This window comes from Doryrhamphus excisus, linkage group LG17, assembly GCF_037039965.1.
Source record: "Doryrhamphus excisus strain RoL-2023G ecotype Guam linkage group LG17, RoL_Dexc_Guam_v1.1, whole genome shotgun sequence".
Lineage (NCBI taxonomy): Eukaryota > Metazoa > Chordata > Actinopteri > Syngnathiformes > Syngnathidae > Doryrhamphus > Doryrhamphus excisus.
Window position 1 is genome coordinate 2,268,427 of NC_136373.1, and position 20,745 is coordinate 2,289,171.

At 43.6% G+C, this 20,745-nt stretch overlaps 2 protein-coding genes across 9 annotated transcripts; both read left to right on the forward strand.

The window, feature by feature from the left end:
* Positions 1–646: 646 nt before the first annotated feature.
* LOC131137614 (sodium- and chloride-dependent creatine transporter 1-like) lies at positions 647–12,428 on the forward strand. The gene is made up of 14 exons (XM_058085762.2): positions 647–1,177; positions 1,881–2,183; positions 4,552–4,683; positions 4,767–5,067; positions 5,293–5,425; positions 6,407–6,541; positions 6,825–6,928; positions 7,983–8,107; positions 8,206–8,318; positions 9,299–9,439; positions 10,393–10,495; positions 10,593–10,693; positions 10,770–10,940; positions 11,521–12,428. Exons 1-14 carry the CDS (start codon positions 1,048–1,050, stop codon positions 11,647–11,649), a joined length of 2,121 nt encoding a protein of 706 aa, XP_057941745.2. The 5' UTR covers positions 647–1,047; the 3' UTR covers positions 11,650–12,428.
* A 1,660-nt stretch (positions 12,429–14,088) lies between these two features.
* Positions 14,089–20,551, forward strand: LOC131136567 (sodium- and chloride-dependent creatine transporter 1-like). 8 transcript variants are annotated; one of them, XM_058083578.2, is made up of 15 exons: positions 14,089–14,579; positions 15,104–15,208; positions 15,308–15,370; positions 15,678–15,809; positions 16,054–16,309; positions 16,413–16,545; positions 16,681–16,815; positions 16,917–17,020; positions 17,570–17,694; positions 17,787–17,899; positions 17,976–18,116; positions 18,539–18,641; positions 18,727–18,827; positions 18,908–19,078; positions 19,931–20,551. In XM_058083578.2, exons 2-15 carry the CDS (start codon positions 15,124–15,126, stop codon positions 20,057–20,059), a joined length of 1,791 nt encoding a protein of 596 aa, XP_057939561.2. In that variant the 5' UTR covers positions 14,089–14,579; positions 15,104–15,123; the 3' UTR covers positions 20,060–20,551. The 8 variants fall into 8 exon arrangements, with proteins under 8 accessions (XP_057939561.2, XP_057939563.2, XP_057939559.2 ...); XM_058083580.2 differs by having other exon boundaries at positions 15,104–15,203; XM_058083576.2 differs by having other exon boundaries at positions 14,090–14,600.
* Positions 20,552–20,745: the final 194 nt, after the last annotated feature.

Genomic DNA, 20,745 nt, shown 5'->3' on the forward strand with positions numbered 1-20,745 from the left:
GATCGTGTGGATCGAGGGTTTGGTTAGTACGGTTACGTTAGTTTGGAGTTAAGAGAGAGAAGATATGGATAACAGGAACAACATAAGGTTATACAATTTTTTTTGTAGTACATAATAATTTCCATGAAGATCCAGCCGCCTGTAATTCCAACCAAGGCCAGCAGCTGGTTTCGTGTGCACATAAAGCTCCAAGAAATGAAGCCCTTCTCGAACCAGTTGACTGAAATGGTTCATTGACCAGTCTCTAACCTAACCATCTCTAACCTAAATGTGCCATGAAAGCTTTAAAGGGCGTGAATGTATGCGATTTAAGCTTTGCGACTTTACGACACTCAATGACGGTTGTGGGGACGAATCATGGTAGTTTTATAATGAAGGCACGTGCCGCTTCTCGCGACCCAACATGGCAACCACAGTGGAGGTGCCTTTGAAAGCCTTCTAGCTCAATGACGTACGCGGTGCAACGAAGCCGTCCATCCACGGGACTCTTCAACGTAGGGGAGCGGGTTCAGATGATGATGATGATGACGACGACGATGCTGTGTGTACGTGCGCGACCCCATCAGCCAATCACCGCACTGCAGCCCCGGCAAATGGGGGAGGGAGGAGGGAGTATGGGGGGGTACAACGTCTGGAACGTCACTTGAGATTTCAGTCTGTCGCACCGCGGCATCAGCACAAGGTCCGAACCGGACTCCTGACTCGGCGTTTTGGAGCATCTCGTTTTTAAGAAAAAAAAACCCAAAACAACAAAAATAGCAACCGTCCACCCTTAGGCACCGGCTCTTTTCCGTCTAACGGTCCTCCATGAGATTCTTCAGGCTTACCTTCAAGTGCTTCGTCGACTGCTTCTGAGTCTACTGCGTCTCAAAGCGCCAGCTGACATTTTTTTTGTTCGATTTCAAAACATCTCTCGGCTGAAGCTTGAGGGGTTCCAACGTGTGAGAAAAAAACTGAGATTTATTAATATTCTTAATTGTATTTTTGTATTTCCAAAAAGGCGAAATAAACGGAGAAAATCCGAAAAGACAACCGGGGGCACATTGCATGGTGCTGAATACATTTCCCTTTCTTGGCACGTTTACCCAACCTCGTCTAATAACCAACAGCCAGCTCGCTTTTTCTCTTTCATTTTTCCCTGCCAGTATGTCACCTGAGTTGGGAGAGAGTCCTCTAGGTGAGTATGGTGCATTATTGTTATTTTTTATGTCTATAATACCGGAACCAGTCACTTGGACTTCTTCTTTGTGCAATGGCAGCATGATCAGCACCGGCTGGAAACATGCATTACTTAATAATTATTACCCCAACACAAATTCTCATACAAGGTAGAGCTTTTTTTAATGGTTCACTGCATTTAAAAACACATTTTGGACCAGAGGTCATTGTCACTGTGTGTCCCTTTGGAGTTGTTTAGTTGCTCATCCATCATTTTACCTTGCCCACAATCGTCCCTCATACTGCTTTGAACTGGATGGAACTGCCTCACTTGGCACCCCTGCATTGATATGCCATTGCAGACACGAGGTGGCACATCCTATTTCTCTCTTGCACTTGCAACCAAAAAGAAGAAAACCGAGCTCGGTCAACCAGCAATAGAGGTCGATACTAGAGAGTAAGCAGTCTGCTGCTCTGTGCTGCAGCCCACTAATCATCACAATGAAAGTCGGGGGAGGGATCGCTCGATGACAACACAACTGCAACATGGTTAGAACCGTAAGAAGAATCAAATGCGAGGGCAGCACATTGAAGATAGGAGCGTTTCTCCATTGCTATTGACGAGCAACACAAATCCACTTTCATTCAGTCCAAATGTGACCCGAGAGCCATTTTGATCTTGCTGTCATCCACTAAATATGTTGTCACCTTCTCCCTTCCAGGTGAAATCAGCCTCCCCCAACTGGAGGCAGGAGACCTTTGTGAAGGGGAAAGTGGGGGATCAGCTCACCCTCTGGTGCCTGTCCCCGGAGCAGGCCAAGGGTGCAGTGAAGCTGGAGGAGCTGGTCCCCCACTGAGCCAGGACGGACCTGCCGCTGGGACGGGGAATGGGGTGGTTACGGTCCCGGTGGTGGAGAGAGAAACCTGGACCAGACAGATGGACTTCATCATGTCCTGTGTGGGATTTGCTGTGGGCTTGGGCAATGTGTGGCGCTTCCCTTACCTTTGCTACAAGAACGGAGGAGGTGAGCTTCACGATTGCCCCGTATGGGGAGCAAAACATGGTTCGTGTGTCAAATAGAGGGACTTTATTGTCATTTATTGTTTAACGAGCTGAAAATAACAAATATGATAACCACATGAGGAAGAGCGGTTAGCATGCAGACCCGAGTTCAATTCCACCGTTGAACATCTCCGTGTGGAGTTTGCATGTTCTACCCGTGCATGCATGGGTTCTCAAACATGCTAGCTTAATTGGCGACTCCAAATTGTCCATAGGAATGAATGTGAGTGTGAATGGTTGTTTGTCTATATGCGCCCTGCGATTGACTGCCCATCAAAGCTGTGATAGGTTCCAGCAACCCCACGACCCTCGTGAGGATAAGCGGTAGAAAATGAATGAATGAATAACTGCATGAATTAAGTTAAACTCTAATACCCTTAGTTTGACTGGTAACCAGTCCGGGGTGGACTAAGTCAGCTGGGATAGGTTCCAACTCAGCAGTAAACGGCTGTTATTAGGCGTTACCGATCCTTGCCAATCCCCGTCTTGCCGCTAAAGTCCAGTATCCTGGTCAGAATGGAAAAGTTCAGGGCTGTGCGGAAATTGCCATGTTAGTCGACGGGGTTGTTATTGAGCCGTTTTATGATATGATAAGATAAAGAAATCGGCAGCCGTGTCTGTTCTTGTCTTATGACAACAATAAATTGAAGTGAAAGTAGAGCAACATGTCATCGTGCGATACGCTGACATGCACCCCGACTGCCCATCGCTTCATTTTATTATAGTCGTTCAATAGATGCCCTGCAGTGTCACTGGCATATCCCTTTTCCCTGTGTGCTCTGCTTCTTCATCCTCCAATAGTAACCTATTGGCTTGTCTTATCCCCGCCCACTTGTCCATATTTATATGAGGTGTTTAGTTTAGAAATTAAGCTCAATGGGCCGCTGTGTGTGTGTGTGTGTTAGTCCAGCCCTCCCTCTCTCTTGTGTGCATGTGTCTTGTGACCCACAGCCCTGATACCCACCTTCTGGTATCGGATAACAATGGCCTGCTTCACACAGTCCACCCCCTGTACTCCTGCCCAGCACTCTAGCAGCTTTACAAAGGTGCTCTCTCTCCCACTCGGCCTGATAAGGTGGCATATAGACATGTGACACAATAACCTGCCCTGTGTCCGTGCATCCTCCGCACAATTTGATGTGGAGGAGAGGATTTCCGATACGGACCAGGTTACCGTCATGTGTCCCTACTGTGGATCCCGATGTGTCAGGTCCGGTTATGATTAGAGTGGATCTACTTAGGATGCAGTTCCCCGTAGCTTCAACCAATAGGTTCGGGTATATCAGCAAAAAAAAGCCCTCTTCTCCACTCATTCCATTCACGCCTCCCTTCTCATCTCTTGCTCTCTTCTCGCTGTCTCTCGCTCTCTCCCGCCCCTTTTCTCTGTTTGAGTCACGCTCACCAATGTTGCCTTATAAGGCTACAGCCCTCTGCTCCCAGTGAATGACATAAAGACTGATGGAGTGAATGAGGCGCAAATTGTCAATCAATAGCACCGCTCCCATGCCAGTCGCCTATTCGGGCATCGCTGTGTCATTTTTTTTTGTCCCCACATCATCCCATTTTTTTTTTCCCAGCCTCCGTCCCCTCTGATCCATCCGTCTTTCCCCGCTCCACTTTGCTCTTAGCCAGCCTGTGCGCCGCGTCACCGGCAGTCACGTGACCACCTCAATGGCTCTAGTGGCATTTTGTCCTCCATTATGTGTCTTTCTTCCAATCAGTGGAGGATGAACAACAGCAGCCCGAGGCCAAATGCTGCCAATAAAGGAAACAACAAGTACCAGTTATCGTTATCTGGACTAATTATTAATGAATTCAAATCAATATTAAACTCAATTCAAGTTTATTATTGCAATAAAGACCTGATAAGAAGGAATGTATTATGTGGGTGTGTCTGATACAGTACAGATACGGTATTACATAAATAGGGCAGTAAGATAATCAAATAGTACGCCTCACCTATTTAGCATGTAGGCCACAAAGTCTGGAGATCGGGAAGACCTGGGTTGGATTCAGGGTGCTCGGGCATCTCTGTGTGGCGTTTGCATGTACTCTGCTTTCCTCCCACATTCCAAAAACATGCTAGGTTAATTGGCGACTCCAAATTGTCCATAGGTATGAATGTGAGTGTGAATGGTTGTTTGTTTATATGTGATTGGCTGGCCACCGGTCCAGGGTGCACCACGCCTCTCTAATGAGGATAAGCGGCATAGAAAATGCTTTGAGTAGTAAAATGTTGTGGGAAGTATGTTCATATTTAATACTGTGTAACTTTCACTGGCGATAATATGTGTGAAAAATGTGACATGTTTTTGTGTTTCCTGTTGTAGGCGTGTTCCTTATCCCCTATTTGCTGATAGTTTTCATCGGCGGCATCCCAGTCTTTTTCCTGGAAATCGCTCTGGGACAGTTCATGAAGCAGGGAGGGGTCTCCGCCTGGAACATTGCACCTCTTTTCAAAGGTACCGCTGAGCGTCAGGTAATAAGAGAGCGGTATCGATCATGTGTTTATGATGTCATCTCCTCGGTCTGCTTCCTCTACCAGGCCTGGGCTTGGCGTCGATGGTGATTGTGTTTTTCTGCAACACCTACTACATCATGATTCTAGTGTGGGGTCTCTACTTCCTCTTCCACTCCTTTACCAACCCGCTGCCGTGGGCCACTTGTGGACACCCCTGGAACACCCCCAATTGCACAGAGGACTTCCGTCGCTCCTGCCACAACCACAGTGCTGCTCAGCTGTCTTCTAGTGCTCAAGACATGAACGTGACGTCGGTCAAGTTCCTCCTCAACAACAGCTGCATGGAGACTGAGGGCATGCGATCCCCGGTCATCGAGTTCTGGGAGTATGTCTCTTTTATCTGCAAGTTTTCAAAATGTCCTTCCATCATCTCAATATGGCATATTTACTTTGTTTACCAAAGCCAGCATCAGTTACCGCTGACTTTATAAATGGAGAAAAATGTTTTTGATTTCTTGTTTTTCAAAATTTGGCCTTGAATCTGTCAACATCTGATGACTTATCTTTCAAGCTTGTATTTGTTTTTGCAACATTCTGTTCTCGCTCACAGACGTAAAGTTCTCCGTCTGTCTGGTGGGCTTCATGAACCCGGTAACATCAGCTATGAGATGGTGCTCTGTCTCCTCGCCACCTGGATCATTGTTTACTTCTGCATGTGGAAGGGAGTTAAATCGACAGGCAAGGTAGGTTTTGTCTTGCTTTACAAATCTCAATGATGGGTAGAATGTTTTTTTTTGGGGGGGGGGGGGTTTATATACGGAGCAGAGAGTAATTATGATGCAGTAGGCCACTCATTTGATCCCCAATCGGCTGTGGTCTAGTGAGAGGATCAGAGTCGAGGCTGCAAACCATAAAAGCAGAGATTCTTCTACTCGGGGTGTGGTTGTTTTTCTTTAACAATGTAAATGTCGAATTTTTGGTTCCAAACATAAGCAGTCATTTAGATATCTTTGTAGCAATGACTGATATTTGTATCTCCAGAGTAGTTAGATTTCCAAAGCAAGCAACAAAGAGTCAAAGAACCAGTTATCCAGCTGTAAGCCGATTAGCAAAGGTCCACCATGTAGATATTTGAAATTTGGAAAGAGGCCATGCTCACCTCCAGATCAAGACAAATATGTGCTTTGTCGGTACTTGACGTTGACCGTAGTTCCAAGAGTTAGTTTGGACTTTTACCGGGTAGCAGGGTGCCGCTTTGTCGTCATAATTTGTCAAAGACAACGTTTGAAAAGGTCTGCCAAAAACCCCTGCTATTGCAGGAGGTTTACAAATTGTCTGGCTTTCCATTTACAGGCTACCTTTTCTTCAAAGTTACATGACAGGGCCCATTACACATCTACACCGAGGACCTAATGGGCTTAAGACTTGAGTATTTACAAAGCAGGTAATTGCTTAATCAAAGTGATAAAAACATACTTTGGTGCAGTTGCATTTGACTATAACAAATAGACCATATTATTAATAAGCACTGACCTGTCTCATTTAGCCTGTTTAAAGTCAATACAAACACATTCTATGCACTTCATTTAATTTGAAGAGCTACAGGTTACTGTTAACTTTCACTCTTTGACACACATAAGACTTGAGCTTCACGTATCCACCATAATCACCCCGATTTGTCAAGTTTCTGCTGTTCATTTCTTGTATTTTCCTTCTTCCTGTAGGTTGTATACTTCACAGCTCTGTTCCCCTATGTGGTTCTGGTTGTTCTGTTGGCCCACGGCGTCACCCTACCCGGAGCTCTCGATGGGATTTTATACTACCTGAAACCAGATTGGTCCAAACTGGGAGAAGCGCAGGTAGCGTATGCTGTTGTTTTCAAACCAGAGGTTGTTTTGCGAGTCTACATGGCAAAGAGCTAATAGCGAGAGACCGTTCGTTCGGCTTACAAACGGAAAACCACAAAAGTGGGATGCAACGTTGATGAACGTAGAGTTTGATTCCCAACAACTAGCCAGCCCTTAAAGCTTGTAGTCGGCTTTCATCCAGCTAATCCACCTGCCCTGTGAGATGTTTTCATACTACTGGTTGACGTTTACATGAAATCCTGCCATTCAAAACATTGTTACTCCTTTGTGGTAGGTGTGGATTGACGCTGGTACCCAGATTTTCTTCTCCTATGCCATCGGACTGGGTGCCCTTACCGCACTGGGCAGCTACAACCGCTTCCATAACAACTGTTACCAGTGAGTCTAAACACTGTGTCAAACTGAAAAGGGCTCAACATAACTCTCAGACCTCAGGCATACAATGCATGCTATGTCCGGTGACCTTTAACCTGACTGCTGCAAATATGATGATCAGCAATAGCGATTCCAAAATAGCAGCACCTTCTCAAATGGAGAATATAAAATAGACACTAGCAGGGAAAAGGTATGATTAATGGTCCATTTGTAACCCCAGTAACTCCATCTGGATTAAGACTCAAGCTGTTGTTGTCATCTGAGATATGTAAGCATACAGTATGTAGATCCTTATGGGAATTACCCTTGCAAAAGTCCAACGGATAACTTTAGTAACTTTAGTCCATATCATTGCTGTAGTAAGTATAACAACATGGACGCCCTGCTCGCTGACATGTTCTCAGCCTTGACCTTCACTGCTTCTCAAGTGGCGGGGTCAACAAAGCTTCACTAACTAGTGTTGTCTTAATGTTTCATCTCCTCGACCTCCTTGGCCGCTAAGTGCGTGTGAATGATATTTTATTATCATGGTGGAGATATGGACCGCTTTGTTAACCCCAGCTTCCAACCACTTGTTTTGATTACGCACGTGCATTAGGCTTCCCGTGGGTACTCTCTCCGACTGACACAACATGCAGCAATTTATTAATGACCATCAAGTATTAATCCCGTTCTTTTCCTGGATGTCACGGAGGGGATTTGTCTAGGCCGGTCTTGCCGCAACATTTCATCAGAAAACTCATGTACAACTTTTCTGAGTTTCCACATTTGTACAAGCATGTGTGTCTAATCCAGCGATGGATATGTTTAGATCTAGTAAGTAGCCATTTGGTTTTTCACCCTCTCCCCCCCTCAGACCTTGGGCCAAACTCTTTGTTGCCATATTTGCTCTGTATCGCTACAAGGACAACAGCAGCTTGCAGAGATATATTTATCCCCAAGTATCCTACCAAGCCAGTTTTTCTTCTGTCCTGCTTCAACGTATTAGGACTAATACTTTGTGCTTTGCTTCTCTTCCATCCTTTTCATATTTTTTGTAATATTTTCAATTTTCTAGAGATGCTTTTGTGCTGGCCCTTATTAATAGCGGAACCAGCTTCTTTGCCGGATTTGTCGTGTTCTCTGTGTTGGGCTTCATGGCTGCAGAGCAAGGTGTGGACATCAGTAAGGTAGCCGAGAGTGGTAAGTGTACAGCTTTATCACAAAGTGGCCTGAAAAATCACAACCCCGTTGAACACACCGGCCAGGAAATGAGCTTAATGCTGTTTGTTCATATGTAGGACCTGGTCTGGCCTTTATAGCATACCCAAAGGCTGTGACTCTGATGCCTCTGGCCCCGCTTTGGGCAGCGCTCTTCTTCTTTATGTTGCTCATATTGGGCCTGGATAGTCAGGTAATGTAATAATGTACTCCCGTTTGTCCAACTTTAGTATTGCATTTTGCTACAGCGTATTTGTTGCATGTCTGTTGGTGCCTACATTCTATTGTTTAACAGCCTCTATTATTGTCAATGAGCTTCTGTCTTATTCACACAGAGGCTCATTCTACTCTTTGCAGTCTCACTTTCTATTTATTGCTTAGTGGCTTCTATGCAGTTTGCAGCTTTTCTTGTGATGACCGCAATGCTGTTCAATTAAATAAATCTAATGACAATAGGCGGTCTTTTCTTTCATTTTATTGGAGGCTTTCTTTCTTATAAAATGATAAAACATTCTTGCAAAAAAGTAGCATATCAAATTTTCATCAGTAATAAGCTGAACAAAATCTTAAAGGTTAGCATGGTTTACAATTTCTATAAAAACACATGATTAGCATATGCCGATAAATGTCAGAATAGGACCCCGGCATGACAACACAGACGTGACACGAATCAGCATGTGTGCTGAGTCACGTAGCGTTGACAACACTCATTGTCGGACACACTTTGTCGATCTTGGCACTACATCAGTCATTGAAATGTGTTCATTACACGTTTTTTGCAGGACTACCATGTTCCAGACATCGGTGAGCACTGTGGTTCTGGCCAATCACAGAGCTTGAAGAGTGAATATATAATGAGCGTTTTCTATAAACACAAATACAGACAATGACGAAATGTATTCGATTCATACTCGTATATGGCAAAACTGTATTATCCGTAACGGATACCCGTTGATAACATCTCTAGTTTTTATCATGGGTTTCATTTTTGAATTATTACCCAGAGAAACCATTAATGTTAGATGCAGATCTAAAATGGGAATAAATAATGCAAACCATTTTGGAGAAGAGCCTTGAGAGGCTTGTAGGTTTCATAAATTCACTCTGACTTGTGTCCCGATGTGACTCTCATCCGTTTCTCTCTTTCGTTTGGACTTTTTTTGTCCGTTTCAGTTTGTCGGAGTAGAGGGTCTAATAACCGGAATCATGGACATGCTTCCTCACAAATCTGCCCTGGCGTCCTTGCGGCGAGAGGTGGTAGCGGCCATCTGCTGTGTCATCTGCTTCCTCATTGACATGTCCATGGTCACAGAGGTACAATTTCCCGTTGAACTATTGTCAGTGGTCCTCAACTATTTAGAATATGTCATTGAATTGAAGAATTCCTTTTTAAACCTGCGAATGACTCAATGTCTCAGGTCACCTGTTATCTGTATGCTACGTTTGACCAATCCAGCTGACAGAAGTATTTTTACTTTTCAATAAAGGGCATCTGGTATCTGGATCGGAATACAGTATCGACTGCATTTCCTTTGATTTGTGCTTCCTGCCAAAACGATCTGATTTATTTCACCCACGCCCCTTCCTAACTATGACCCATATAAGGAAGTCTGCCCCTCGTCACAAAGGGGCACTTTTACCACGCCTTTTGAATCCGAGCGTTTAGGGCTGACTTCCAAATGTACCGTATACCAACTTAGTGCTACACCGTTTACAAAAAAAAGGCGATGGAAGCAAAACAGTGAGTTTAGTTGAACTTTATTCTACTATTTAATAACAACAACACTCAGACAATACAATGACAGCAGGTACCTTAGCCCAAGCGCCACTCGCCAGGCGCTTACAGGGTGTTTGCTAAGTGCTATGACTTTCTTTCAGAGCCTAAGCAGTCGGAAGACCTCAAATACTGTAGGTCACACAGTATCGTATTTTCTGGACTCCGGAGTATAAGTCGTACAAGGCAAAAAATGCATAATTAGGCAGAAAAAAACATACATAAGTCACATTTTTTGCGGGTATTTTATTTTACAAACTACTTGACCAAAACGGACATTACGTCCGCTTGGAAGGCAAGTTCTAACAATAAAATAATAAAGAACAGGCTGAATATGTATAAGATATGCTAACACAATCGTTATTCAGCTACACAAAAAATAAACATGAACAGATAAGTGGCAGGAACAACTAACCTATGAAAAAAAGTGCGACTTATAGTCCGTCCGGAAGCAACAATGTTGAATACTGACTACTCACTCTCTTGCTCCCAGGGCGGGATGTATGTCTTCCAGTTGTTTGACTACTATTCTGCCAGCGGCATCACTCTGCTGTGGCAGGCTTTCTGGGAGTGTGTGGTGATTGCTTGGGTCTACGGTGAGATATAAGCTCTGTATTCAACCTATCTCTTCCCCAGCACCAACAACCATATTATGACATAAAACTGTACAATATGATTGTGTGCTCTTACCAGGCGCAGACCGTTTCATGGATGATGTGTCTCGTATGATTGGCTATCAGCCCTTACCCTACATGAAGTGGTGCTGGTCCTACGTAACGCCCTTTGTCTGTGTGGTAAGCGTTACTTTGTATATTCCAAAATGTCTTGTGCCCGGCAGTAGCAATAACTGACCTCGAAGTGTGCTTCCAGGGGGTCTTCTTATTCCATGTGGTGAACTACAAGCCCCTAACCTACAACACTGTGTACACCTACCCTTTGTGGGGTGAAGCGCTTGGGTGGGCTTTGGCCCTTTCCTCCATGCTCTGTATCCCTCTTACTGTTGTCTACAAGCTGCTGCGCTGCAAAGGATCACTGCGGGAGGTTAGTATGTTTGTCTGTCTGCATGTCCACACATGTTTTGTCCAATAAGAATGAATGTGTCTCAATAGATACTCTTTATGTGCTCTTTGGATCAAGCATTAGTGTGTTCCCGTCACATTCTAAGTCTAAAAATGTATTTCTGTGATAGGTTGTGATAGTGAGGGCTTTGCAGTGTTTAGATGTGTTCATAAGGTACGCTAAGCACCAGCTCGTGGGATCAGGGCGATCAGGAATCTTATGCGGCAATGTTGTATAGGTCACAGAGTTTGCAAGCGTAGCCATTAAGAGACTCATGACCACAAGCCTTTGTCAAGATTCCACTGTGAAAGGTCACGAAGCTGACAAGCTCCTGGGGAGCACCGAGAACCTCCTTCTCAGTGAATGAGTGTTGCAAATGAATTTAAAGGTGAACCAACTCCAATGTAGAAATGTTGCATTAACATTTGAATGTGTAGGAATAATCCCAAAAACATGAACGAAAACAACATTCAGCTAGATATTTTTGTGTTCGATTCCATACTTTGCCTTTTTTTTCATTTGAATTTGATTGAAATTGCCAGCATCTTTCTCCCTGCTGCAGCGCTGGCAGCACTTAACCACACCAGTTTGGGGCCGACATCACCTGGATTATCTGGCCCCCGAGAGCGAAGCCAAACTGCTGCCCTCTGCAGGATCCAAGAATACCCATCTCTTTGAAAGCGTTATCTAATTGTTAGGAGCCGAGGTTGTCCTTTTAACATCAGCACTCTTGCACCAGTTCACCAATTGCAAAAAAAAAATACAGTTAGTCTACACTTTGCCCAAAGTCAGCTGGGATAGGCTCCAGCACACCCCCACGACCCTAGAAAATGAATGAATGGATGGATTTACACCCCACTTTGGACTGTGTAACCTAAAATGTTAGAACTTCGGGGGCGGGGGAAACAAGTTCTCACAAATGGACCAAACATTAGATGGAGAAAGACACATACCAACTTCTATTCTTCTCCTTCCCCGAGTGTCTCGCTTTCCCCTTCCCTGCTTCTTGTGCTGTCCTGTCTCTGCTGTGATGCAGTATGTTCGTCGTAGTTTCATTTAGGCGCTTTCTGTCCGGATTTCCCACAGCCCCCTCCGTCCCATACCGTTGCATCATTTTGAGAACATTAACTGAAAAAAATTACAATGAAACCTCATTCTGGATGTGCTGCTGCAAACCATGCTCTGAGATGCAAGTAGTAGCGTCCTCTCATTGCTTTCTGTGCAAGAATCGACATGTAAATAGAAAAAGAAGACAATTAAACTCCACTTCCAAATGTGTTGTGAACTAACCTATGTATTCAGTGTTTTAGCGGCGCTATGAGTCAGTGTTATCAATTTTCGGACTGCATCATGATCAATATTTTCACCCTAAGAGAGAAAGTTAGACTCGTATGAGCAGGAAGGAAAGGGGACTGTGTGGACAGGAATGAAAGACTCAATAAAAGACCAAAAATTAAAAATCCTTTGCTCTCATTATTTTCCGAGGTCAACCCTTTTATACATGATTAGTGTCGATGTCTGTTGGTTTCAGGAAGCTAAGTCGTCTACTTCTGCGTCGGTTCCATTTACATTTGTGAAATAGTTACGATTCAAAAATGCCAACATGATACTTTGTCCTTGAAATAGAAAGCAGCTCAAGATGTCAGCAGACTCCAATGTGTGAATACTGACTATAAATACCTCCACCCTGAGTTCAATAGCTCCTGTAGTCTTTAAACATGCAATGCAAGTCTTGGCTTTAATATTTCATGCAAATATACAATCATAAAGAACGGAATCATGTAATATTTACATCTTACATAATATTGAGGGCCGACACCAGACTCTCACACACGGGAGTCCAACGCCAATCTCGCTTTACAGTAACCTTTCACTCACTCTAGTCTCTCATACGGTCTATAAATACAGACTCCTCTAGTCCAATGATACATTCTCCTACTCTCAGCACCCCCCCAACCCGTCTCTCGCAGAGACCTGTAGTGTAGAGCTTCAGTGACGTTAGACAATATCATAAAAGCCTGTTGTCAGAGCAACGGCTCTTTGTGCTCCCATGGAAGCCACCATGTCAAGGTGGTGGGTTCTGCCCGTTCAGGAGGAGGAGATAACGTGGACCAATAGTGAGCAATGGAACTCCTTCAATACAAGAGCAATGGAGGGGAGAGGGGGGGATATGTTGGAAATGGCCGCCCTCTGGTGGTGATGAGAATGAAGCTGATGGATCTGAAGTCATTTTAGTCTGTCCCATGGAGACCTGTACCATGAATACCAACAATCGGTCTGGCCTTTTGGAGATCCTCACAGCTTGACACAAGAACTTGAATGCAAATATTTCTACCCAGTGGGGCTCCCGGTTGCTTCAACCTTACATAACCTTTGTTTGAAAACATTCATGCCTTGACTTTGCTTTGTCTGGAGTACCACCAACCGACCTTGGCAGTCAGCTAGATAAGACTTTAGTTTCTCTCAAAGGCTCTGAATGTCTGGAAGAAGAAAACATGTCACATGAGTGAGGCTTGCAAAGATCACACACATAACTTATCCTGCCACTTAATACATTTTCAAGGTCGTCAAGGCAACCTTATGCACAAAAAAATGATGTGAGTGCTAGATAGTCCTTTACATCACTGTCAATTAAAGGTGGACATCCTAACTACTTTCCATCCATCCATCCTATCCCAGCTGTCTTCGTGGTATTTGTGAAACTAAACGTAAAAATATCAAAATAATTCTGATATTTGGATATAAGCGCCTATTCCTGCACACAGTCAGTCTTCGTCACTTTTGAATAGAGATATTTGGCTCTTTGAGGGGAGCCGGATCTTGTGAGCCGTTCATTTCAAAGAGCCGTTAAAAAAACTGGCTCATTTGGCTCATTTTTATATTTATTACGTTTTAAGAAGCCAGCCAGGCATTAACTCGTTTTATCATGGAAATAATCACTGGTTGGAATGAATTTAGATATCCCACCAATATGAGTTTTAATTATTCTGAAATACTGATCTGGATTCATTGTAAATATTCCACAAGGTGGTGCTATAACACTCTGCTTTAACAGTGACGTCACTGTTTTGAATTACCCATTGTACAATTCTCAGCGGTAAGGTTCCCATCGTTTATGATAATGAGCCGTTCAAAAGAACCGATTCGTTCGTGAACGTCACACAACACTACTTCTGAAACATCCATATGTCAGCCTTTGTTGAATGACGAGCCTTTCTCGCGTCACAGCATAGCGGCGCCACAAGGACCAACGTCCGGCATGTCATACAACTGAAGGTCCGTGTGTGTGTGGAGCGCCTAGCATTCCTTCTCGGACCCCTTGCCTGCACTTGTGGAAGAAGCTACACGAAAAGTCATCCTCCCCCTGTGGATCTGCTTTATTTAGCGGCCATCCATGAGATTCTTCAGGCTCACATTCAAGTGCTTCGTCGACGGCTTCTGAGTCCCCCCCCCCCCGTCCCTCATCGCCCAGCCTACTGACATAACCCGCCTGGTCCGACCTCTGCCTCGTTTTGAGTTAACGGATGATTTCATCAAATACAGTCTGACATTTATTATAGTGTTTCAATAGAAAGTTGGGAAAAACAACAACACACCAGCTAGCATCCAGTCAGTCCTAAGGTATGGGAGAGAATAATCAAGGTAGGCACGCTGTTTGAAGTGTGTTAATGTTCACAATCACAACCGAAGTTATAATAATTATTAACGTAATTAACGTAATGTACAGTAACACATTTGTGGAGGACAGGAAGTGACATCAGTGGTTCAGACTTTTTCCCGTTTAGCCTAGCATAGGTTAGCTAGCTGACGTTTTACCAAGGGAGATGTAACAATACGTTATCCAAGTTTCATTTTTGAATATATATAGCATATCAAATGTGACAGGTCTGAAATGTAACATTTAAACTCCCTTTTGTATCAAGCACCTGTCAGTGTTAAAACCTTTAATTGGTAGTACAGTGGAACCTCAGCTAGCATAGTTAGCGTACAATATGGTGCTCATCATACTGAACACTTTTGTTTTTGCTCCCATTAAAAAAATAAAACTAAAAGTCAGTGTCTAAAATCCCGTTTTCATCTGTGTAAGAACGCTTCTTTCTAAAAAAAAAAAAATTTGATCACAATCCTTATGTGATCCCGTCCAGGTGAAATCTGCCTCTCACAGATGGATGCAGGAGACTTGTCCGAAGGGGACGAGGGGGACTCTGCTCACCCTTTGCGGTCTGTACCCGGAGTGGACCCAAGGTGTGGTGAGTGTGAAAGAGTGACCCAGGACGGAATGAATAGGGCTGTAAAAGTGGAGAGAGCAACCTGGACCAGACAGATGGATTTCATCATGTCATGTGTAGGATTTGCTGTCGGCTTGGGCAATGTGTGGCGCTTCCCTTACCTTTGCTACAAGAATGGAGGAGGTGAGCTGTACAAGGTGTTGCTGCACAAAATTAAACAGGCTTTGATGGAGTTGTGGAGTCCTGTAGAGCAGCTACACACAATAACCCACACAGAAAACTACCGTGTTGCAGACAGTGAGCACTGGTTCCCGCCACCTCCATTGACGCACAGCGTGTCCGACGTTAATGCATCTTTCCCATCGAGAGCGCATTGTTTACGAAATGTACTCGTTTCATACTCGTATCCAGTAAAAAAACATTATCTGTAACCATCCCTCGTGTATATATATATGCACATTATGACACATTGTTGGGATTCCTGTTGCAGGTGTGTTCCTTATACCCTACTTGTTGATAGTTTTCCTCGGTGGCATCCCAGTTTTTTTCCTGGAAATCGCTCTGGGACAGTTCATGAAGCAGGGAGGGGTCTCTGCCTGGAACATTGCACCTCTTTTCAAAGGTACTTCTGAGTGTCAAAGAAGTAAGAGTAAACTTGCACACATTTTGCGATGAGTTCACAGCTAGTTCTCGTAAGCGGCATGAAAATGATGCATGTTAGATATTTGGAACATTTAAATGTTTTCTTTGCGTACCTGTTTACGATGGTTACTTATTGGCATGCAAAATAGCATGCCAAAATGCGTGCAAGTGTAAAATACGCTTAAGCAGTGCAGTCCACTTATGTTGTCTTTCTTCTCTGCCAGGTCTGGGCTTGGCATCGATGGTGATTGTGTTTTACTGCAACACCTTCTACATCATGATTCTAGTGTGGGGTCTCTACTTTCTCTTGAACTCTTTCTCCAGCCCACTCCCATGGGCCACCTGTGGTCACCCCTGGAACACCCCTAACTGTGCAGTAGACTTCCATCGCATTTGCAACAACAGTGCTGCCACTGTTGAAGACATGAACAGCTGTATGGAGACTGAGGGCAAGCGCTCCCCAGTCCTGGAGTTCTGGGAGTATGCCATCACTTATATTCAATTTTTTCGAAACCATGATCTCAAATTATAGATATAATTGTCAACCTTTTTTCAACGGGCCCACTTTTATTTTCGTCTTCAGACACAAAGTTCTCCATCTGTCTGGTGGCATTCATCAGCCCGGTAACATCAACCTGGAGGTAATGCTGTGTCTCGTAGGCACCTGGGTCATTGTTTATTTCTGCATATGGAAAGGAGTGAAATCCACAGGAAAGGTTGGTCACATGTTTTACATTCATTGTTACTTAAAAGCAATTATCACATTGCGTTAGAGCATCTTCCTCAGATGTTAATGCTCAATGGATCCGACAAATGTCCCCTTTATCTACTTTATATTATATTTCCTCTAGGTTGTATATTTCACAGCCCTGTTCCCTTATGTAGTTCTGGTTATTCTCTTGGCCCATGGTGTCACCTTACCTGGAGGTTTAGAAGGGATTACATACTACCTGAAACCAAATTGGTCCAAACTGGGAGAAGCACAGGTATGACTCAATTGTGTATTCATTTCAGGCAGGTTTAATGAGAGAATACTTGAGTTTCTCATCAAATTCTGTGTTTTGTAAATTGTTAATCCTTGTTTTAGGTGTGGATAGATGCTGGCACACAGATTTTCTTCTCCTATGCTATTGGACTCGGTGCTCTGACTGCACTGGGCAGCTATAACCGCTTCCATTACAACTGTTACCAGTGAGTTAATAATACATGTCTTCCAAAGCATCTTTAACACAACCTGGAGTGGCACAAATGTAAATCACATTTACTAAGGGAAGTAGTCATGTGTTTAAACCTCAGTAATATCTTGATTGAACGTCCGGTAGAACAAAGTGTCTCTAGACATCAGACATTTAATTATTGTGGTCTATATAGAAAGTGCTTTATAGCCTGACCCTCAAGAGACTTATTTTTATTATGCATGTGCAGTTCTATTAGATGATCATGCAGAATGAATGAAGATGCTTAGTTGAATGAGCGGATTTTATATCTGCAGCATTTAATTAAGTTTAGTCATTGTACTGTTATCCAGAATTATTATCCCGTGCCACTAGGTGGTGCTGAGACAAATTCGGGAAGTGACCTATGGAGAGCTTCAGGGTGTTATCTTGCTCATATGTACCAATTATGATGAAGATCTGACCTTGTGGAGCCATAATGTGTGTCATGCCATCAGCGGCATACAATATAGCAAAGCATACGTATTTCCCTCAGTTCTAATAACTCCTTTCTTTACCTCTTTAGGGATGCATTTTTGCTGGCTGTTATTAATAGCGGAACCAGCTTCTTCGCAGGCTTTGTCGTGTTCTCCGTGTTGGGCTTCATGGCTGCAGAGCAAGGGGTGGACATCAGTAAGGTAGCCGAAAGCGGTAAGTGTACAGCTTTTCCAAAGTGGATGTTGAGTGTCAGAACTATTTTATTCCCCAGATGTTGTATACTCATGACTGATGTTCATGTTTAGGTCCTGGCCTGGCGTTTATAGCATACCCCAAGGCTGTGACGTTGATGCCTCTGGCACCATTGTGGGCAGTGCTCTTCTTCTTTATGTTACTTGTGTTGGGCCTGGACAGTCAAGTAAGATGGGTTAGGCTTGACCTCTTAGTACCATCATATTTTCTGTTTTTTCACCTCCATTCCCCTTCTCATTCAGTTTGTTGGGGTAGAGGGTTTAATAACTGGAATCATGGACATGCTTCCTCCTAAATTAGCTCAAGGCTACCTGCGACGGGAGGCAGTAACAGGCATCTGCTGTTTTATCTGCTTCATCATTGACATGTCCATGGTCACAGAGGTACATTTTTTTTTTACTTTTTGATTTAAAGTTGGTTTAAGCCCAATGGAAGTCAAGTATTGAGTATATATAACGATATGCACCATAAAGTGCTCATGTCACCAAAATACATAGTGTTTTCCATCCATCCATAAGGGTCATTCATGGGTGTATGCTGGAGCCTATCCCAGTTGACTTTGGCCAAGAGGCTGCGTACACGCTGGACTGGTGGCCAGCCAATCACAGGGCACATATAGACAAACAACCATTCACACTCACATTCATACCTATGGACAATTTGGAGTCACCATTTTTGTGATGTTGTATCACGTTAGCAACTTAATGTTTGACCTGGTATGACAATGGGTGACCAATTATTATCAGGTGACGTACAAAGTTTTAATTTGAAATTCTCAGTGCTCATTACGCACTCTTCCTGCCAGGGCGGGATGTATGTCTTCCTGTTGTTTGACTACTATTCTGCCAGCGGCATCACTCTGCTGTGGCAGGCTTTCTGGGAGTGTGTGGTGATTGCTTGGGTCTACGGTGAGATATAAGCTCTGCACCTCTTTCTCAGCACCAACATTCATAAGACGACAGACTTTCACTGGTTATTATGTCATCTTGACAGGTGCAGATCGTTTCATGGATGATGTGGCTCGTATGATTGGTTATCAGCCCCTGCCCTACATGAAGTGGTGCTGGTCCTATGTCACACCCCTTATGTGTGTGGTAAGTTTGATTTTGTCTCCATGTTTTGTTTTGTTTTTTTACACTGGTGGTGGTATCAAATATTGTACATTCGCTTCCAGGGAGTCTTCCTATTCCATGTTGTGAACTACAAGCCCCTGACCTACAACAAAGTGTACACCTACCCAATGTGGGGTGAAATGTTTGGTTGGATGTTGGCCCTTTCCTCCATGCTTTGTATCCCCCTTACTGTTGTCTACAAGTTGATGCGCAGCAAAGGATCACTGCGGGAGGTCAGTATGTTTGTCTGTCTGCATGCTCAGCCATGTTTTTTACATGCATTTGGTATGAAAAAGTTTGGGCACCCCAGATCTTTTTCAAGATTTTCCTTTATAAATCACTGGAGCCATTTCAATTACTTATATCATCTAGCACACTAACACAGTGACAGATGAGAAGTGGAATGAACCATGATGAACTATCTTTGCTCTCGGGTCATTTGACAGTTGTTTTGGGGCAGCCACTCTTCAGAGAAGATGCAAAGAGACTTGCCAAACAAAAATTGTGTTCCAATAATTAGTGCTAAAGGTATTCAAGTCATAACGACAAGGGTTAATTCCACTTCTCATTTATCACTGTGTTGGTCTGCTATATGATATATTTAACTGAAATGGCTGATCCCAACAACCAAAATTATAAGGGGTGCCCAAACGTTTTCATACTATTGTGTGTGTGTGTGTGTAATACATATATATGAAAATTGCACTGAACATTAACACATTTATTTACCATTTTGGTGCTTTCTAACAAGATAAAACAACATTTTCATTGGAGCTACTTATTTTGATGCCCGAACAAAAAAGCCTTGTATATTATAGCCAAGCTACAGCGATATTGTTCCTATTTGTTTGCTGTCAGCATTTTTACTTGAGAATTGGAGCACAAAAATTTCGTGCTGGAAGACACAGACATCCCAATGGGAGCGGACATTGTAAATGTCGATATTTAAATGCTGTTCTGGGGGAGCAAAAAGTGCAATTTTCTACAGAAGTATGAATGTGTCTGCTTGGCATTTGTATGTGTGTGATTTGAAGTACACAATGGACACCTGTAATGACCGGCTCACTATCCATTTGGATATGCAGCGGTGGAAGCACCTCATCACACCGCTTTGGGGCAGCCACCACCTGGATTATCTTAACCCAGAGAATGAGGCCAAACTGCTGCCTCCTGCAGGAGCCAAGAATGCTCACCTCTGTGAAAGTGTCATCTAAAATTGAAACACGGCGCTAATGTTATCTTCCATATATCAGCAAACACCACACTAAAGTACTAATGAATTATACTGTATAAACTTACTTGGTGAAATGTTAAAATACACAAAAAGAATGTACCAATATTTTGGATCGATACTCAGAAAAAGCCTTTATAGAATTTCAGCTGATGTACAGTTTTATTGTGTGTGTAATATAATCAAATATATTAACAGGTGTGATGATCACATGTTATTACTGTATGTGCCCTTTAGTTGATTGGGTACGAAGGGTACGCCTGTGGTTTTGGTCCCGGTGGTGGAGCACTGTACCAGCCCTACACCCCAGAGAGGGGGCCTTATGATCTCGGCTGTTTGTGGATGATGTGGTGCTCCTCAGGTTGTGACCTTCAGCGTTTACTGGGGTGGTTTGCATCTTCTTCTGGGATGAGACTCAGCACCTCCAAATCCAAGGCCATGGTTCTCAGTCAGAAAAGGGCGGAGTGCTACAAACTATGAAGGTACCTCCTTGTTCTCGGAGGGTGGGGGGCTTCCTTTGACACTGTTACATTGTTACCCCAGGGTACTGATAGCCTGCTGGGCCCACTATGCTATGCATTTTTTTTATTAGTTGTCTCACAAAACTACATATGTACACATTGTGGCTAGTTCCGTTCCCATTTTAATTTTCCCTTCCAGTGATCTACT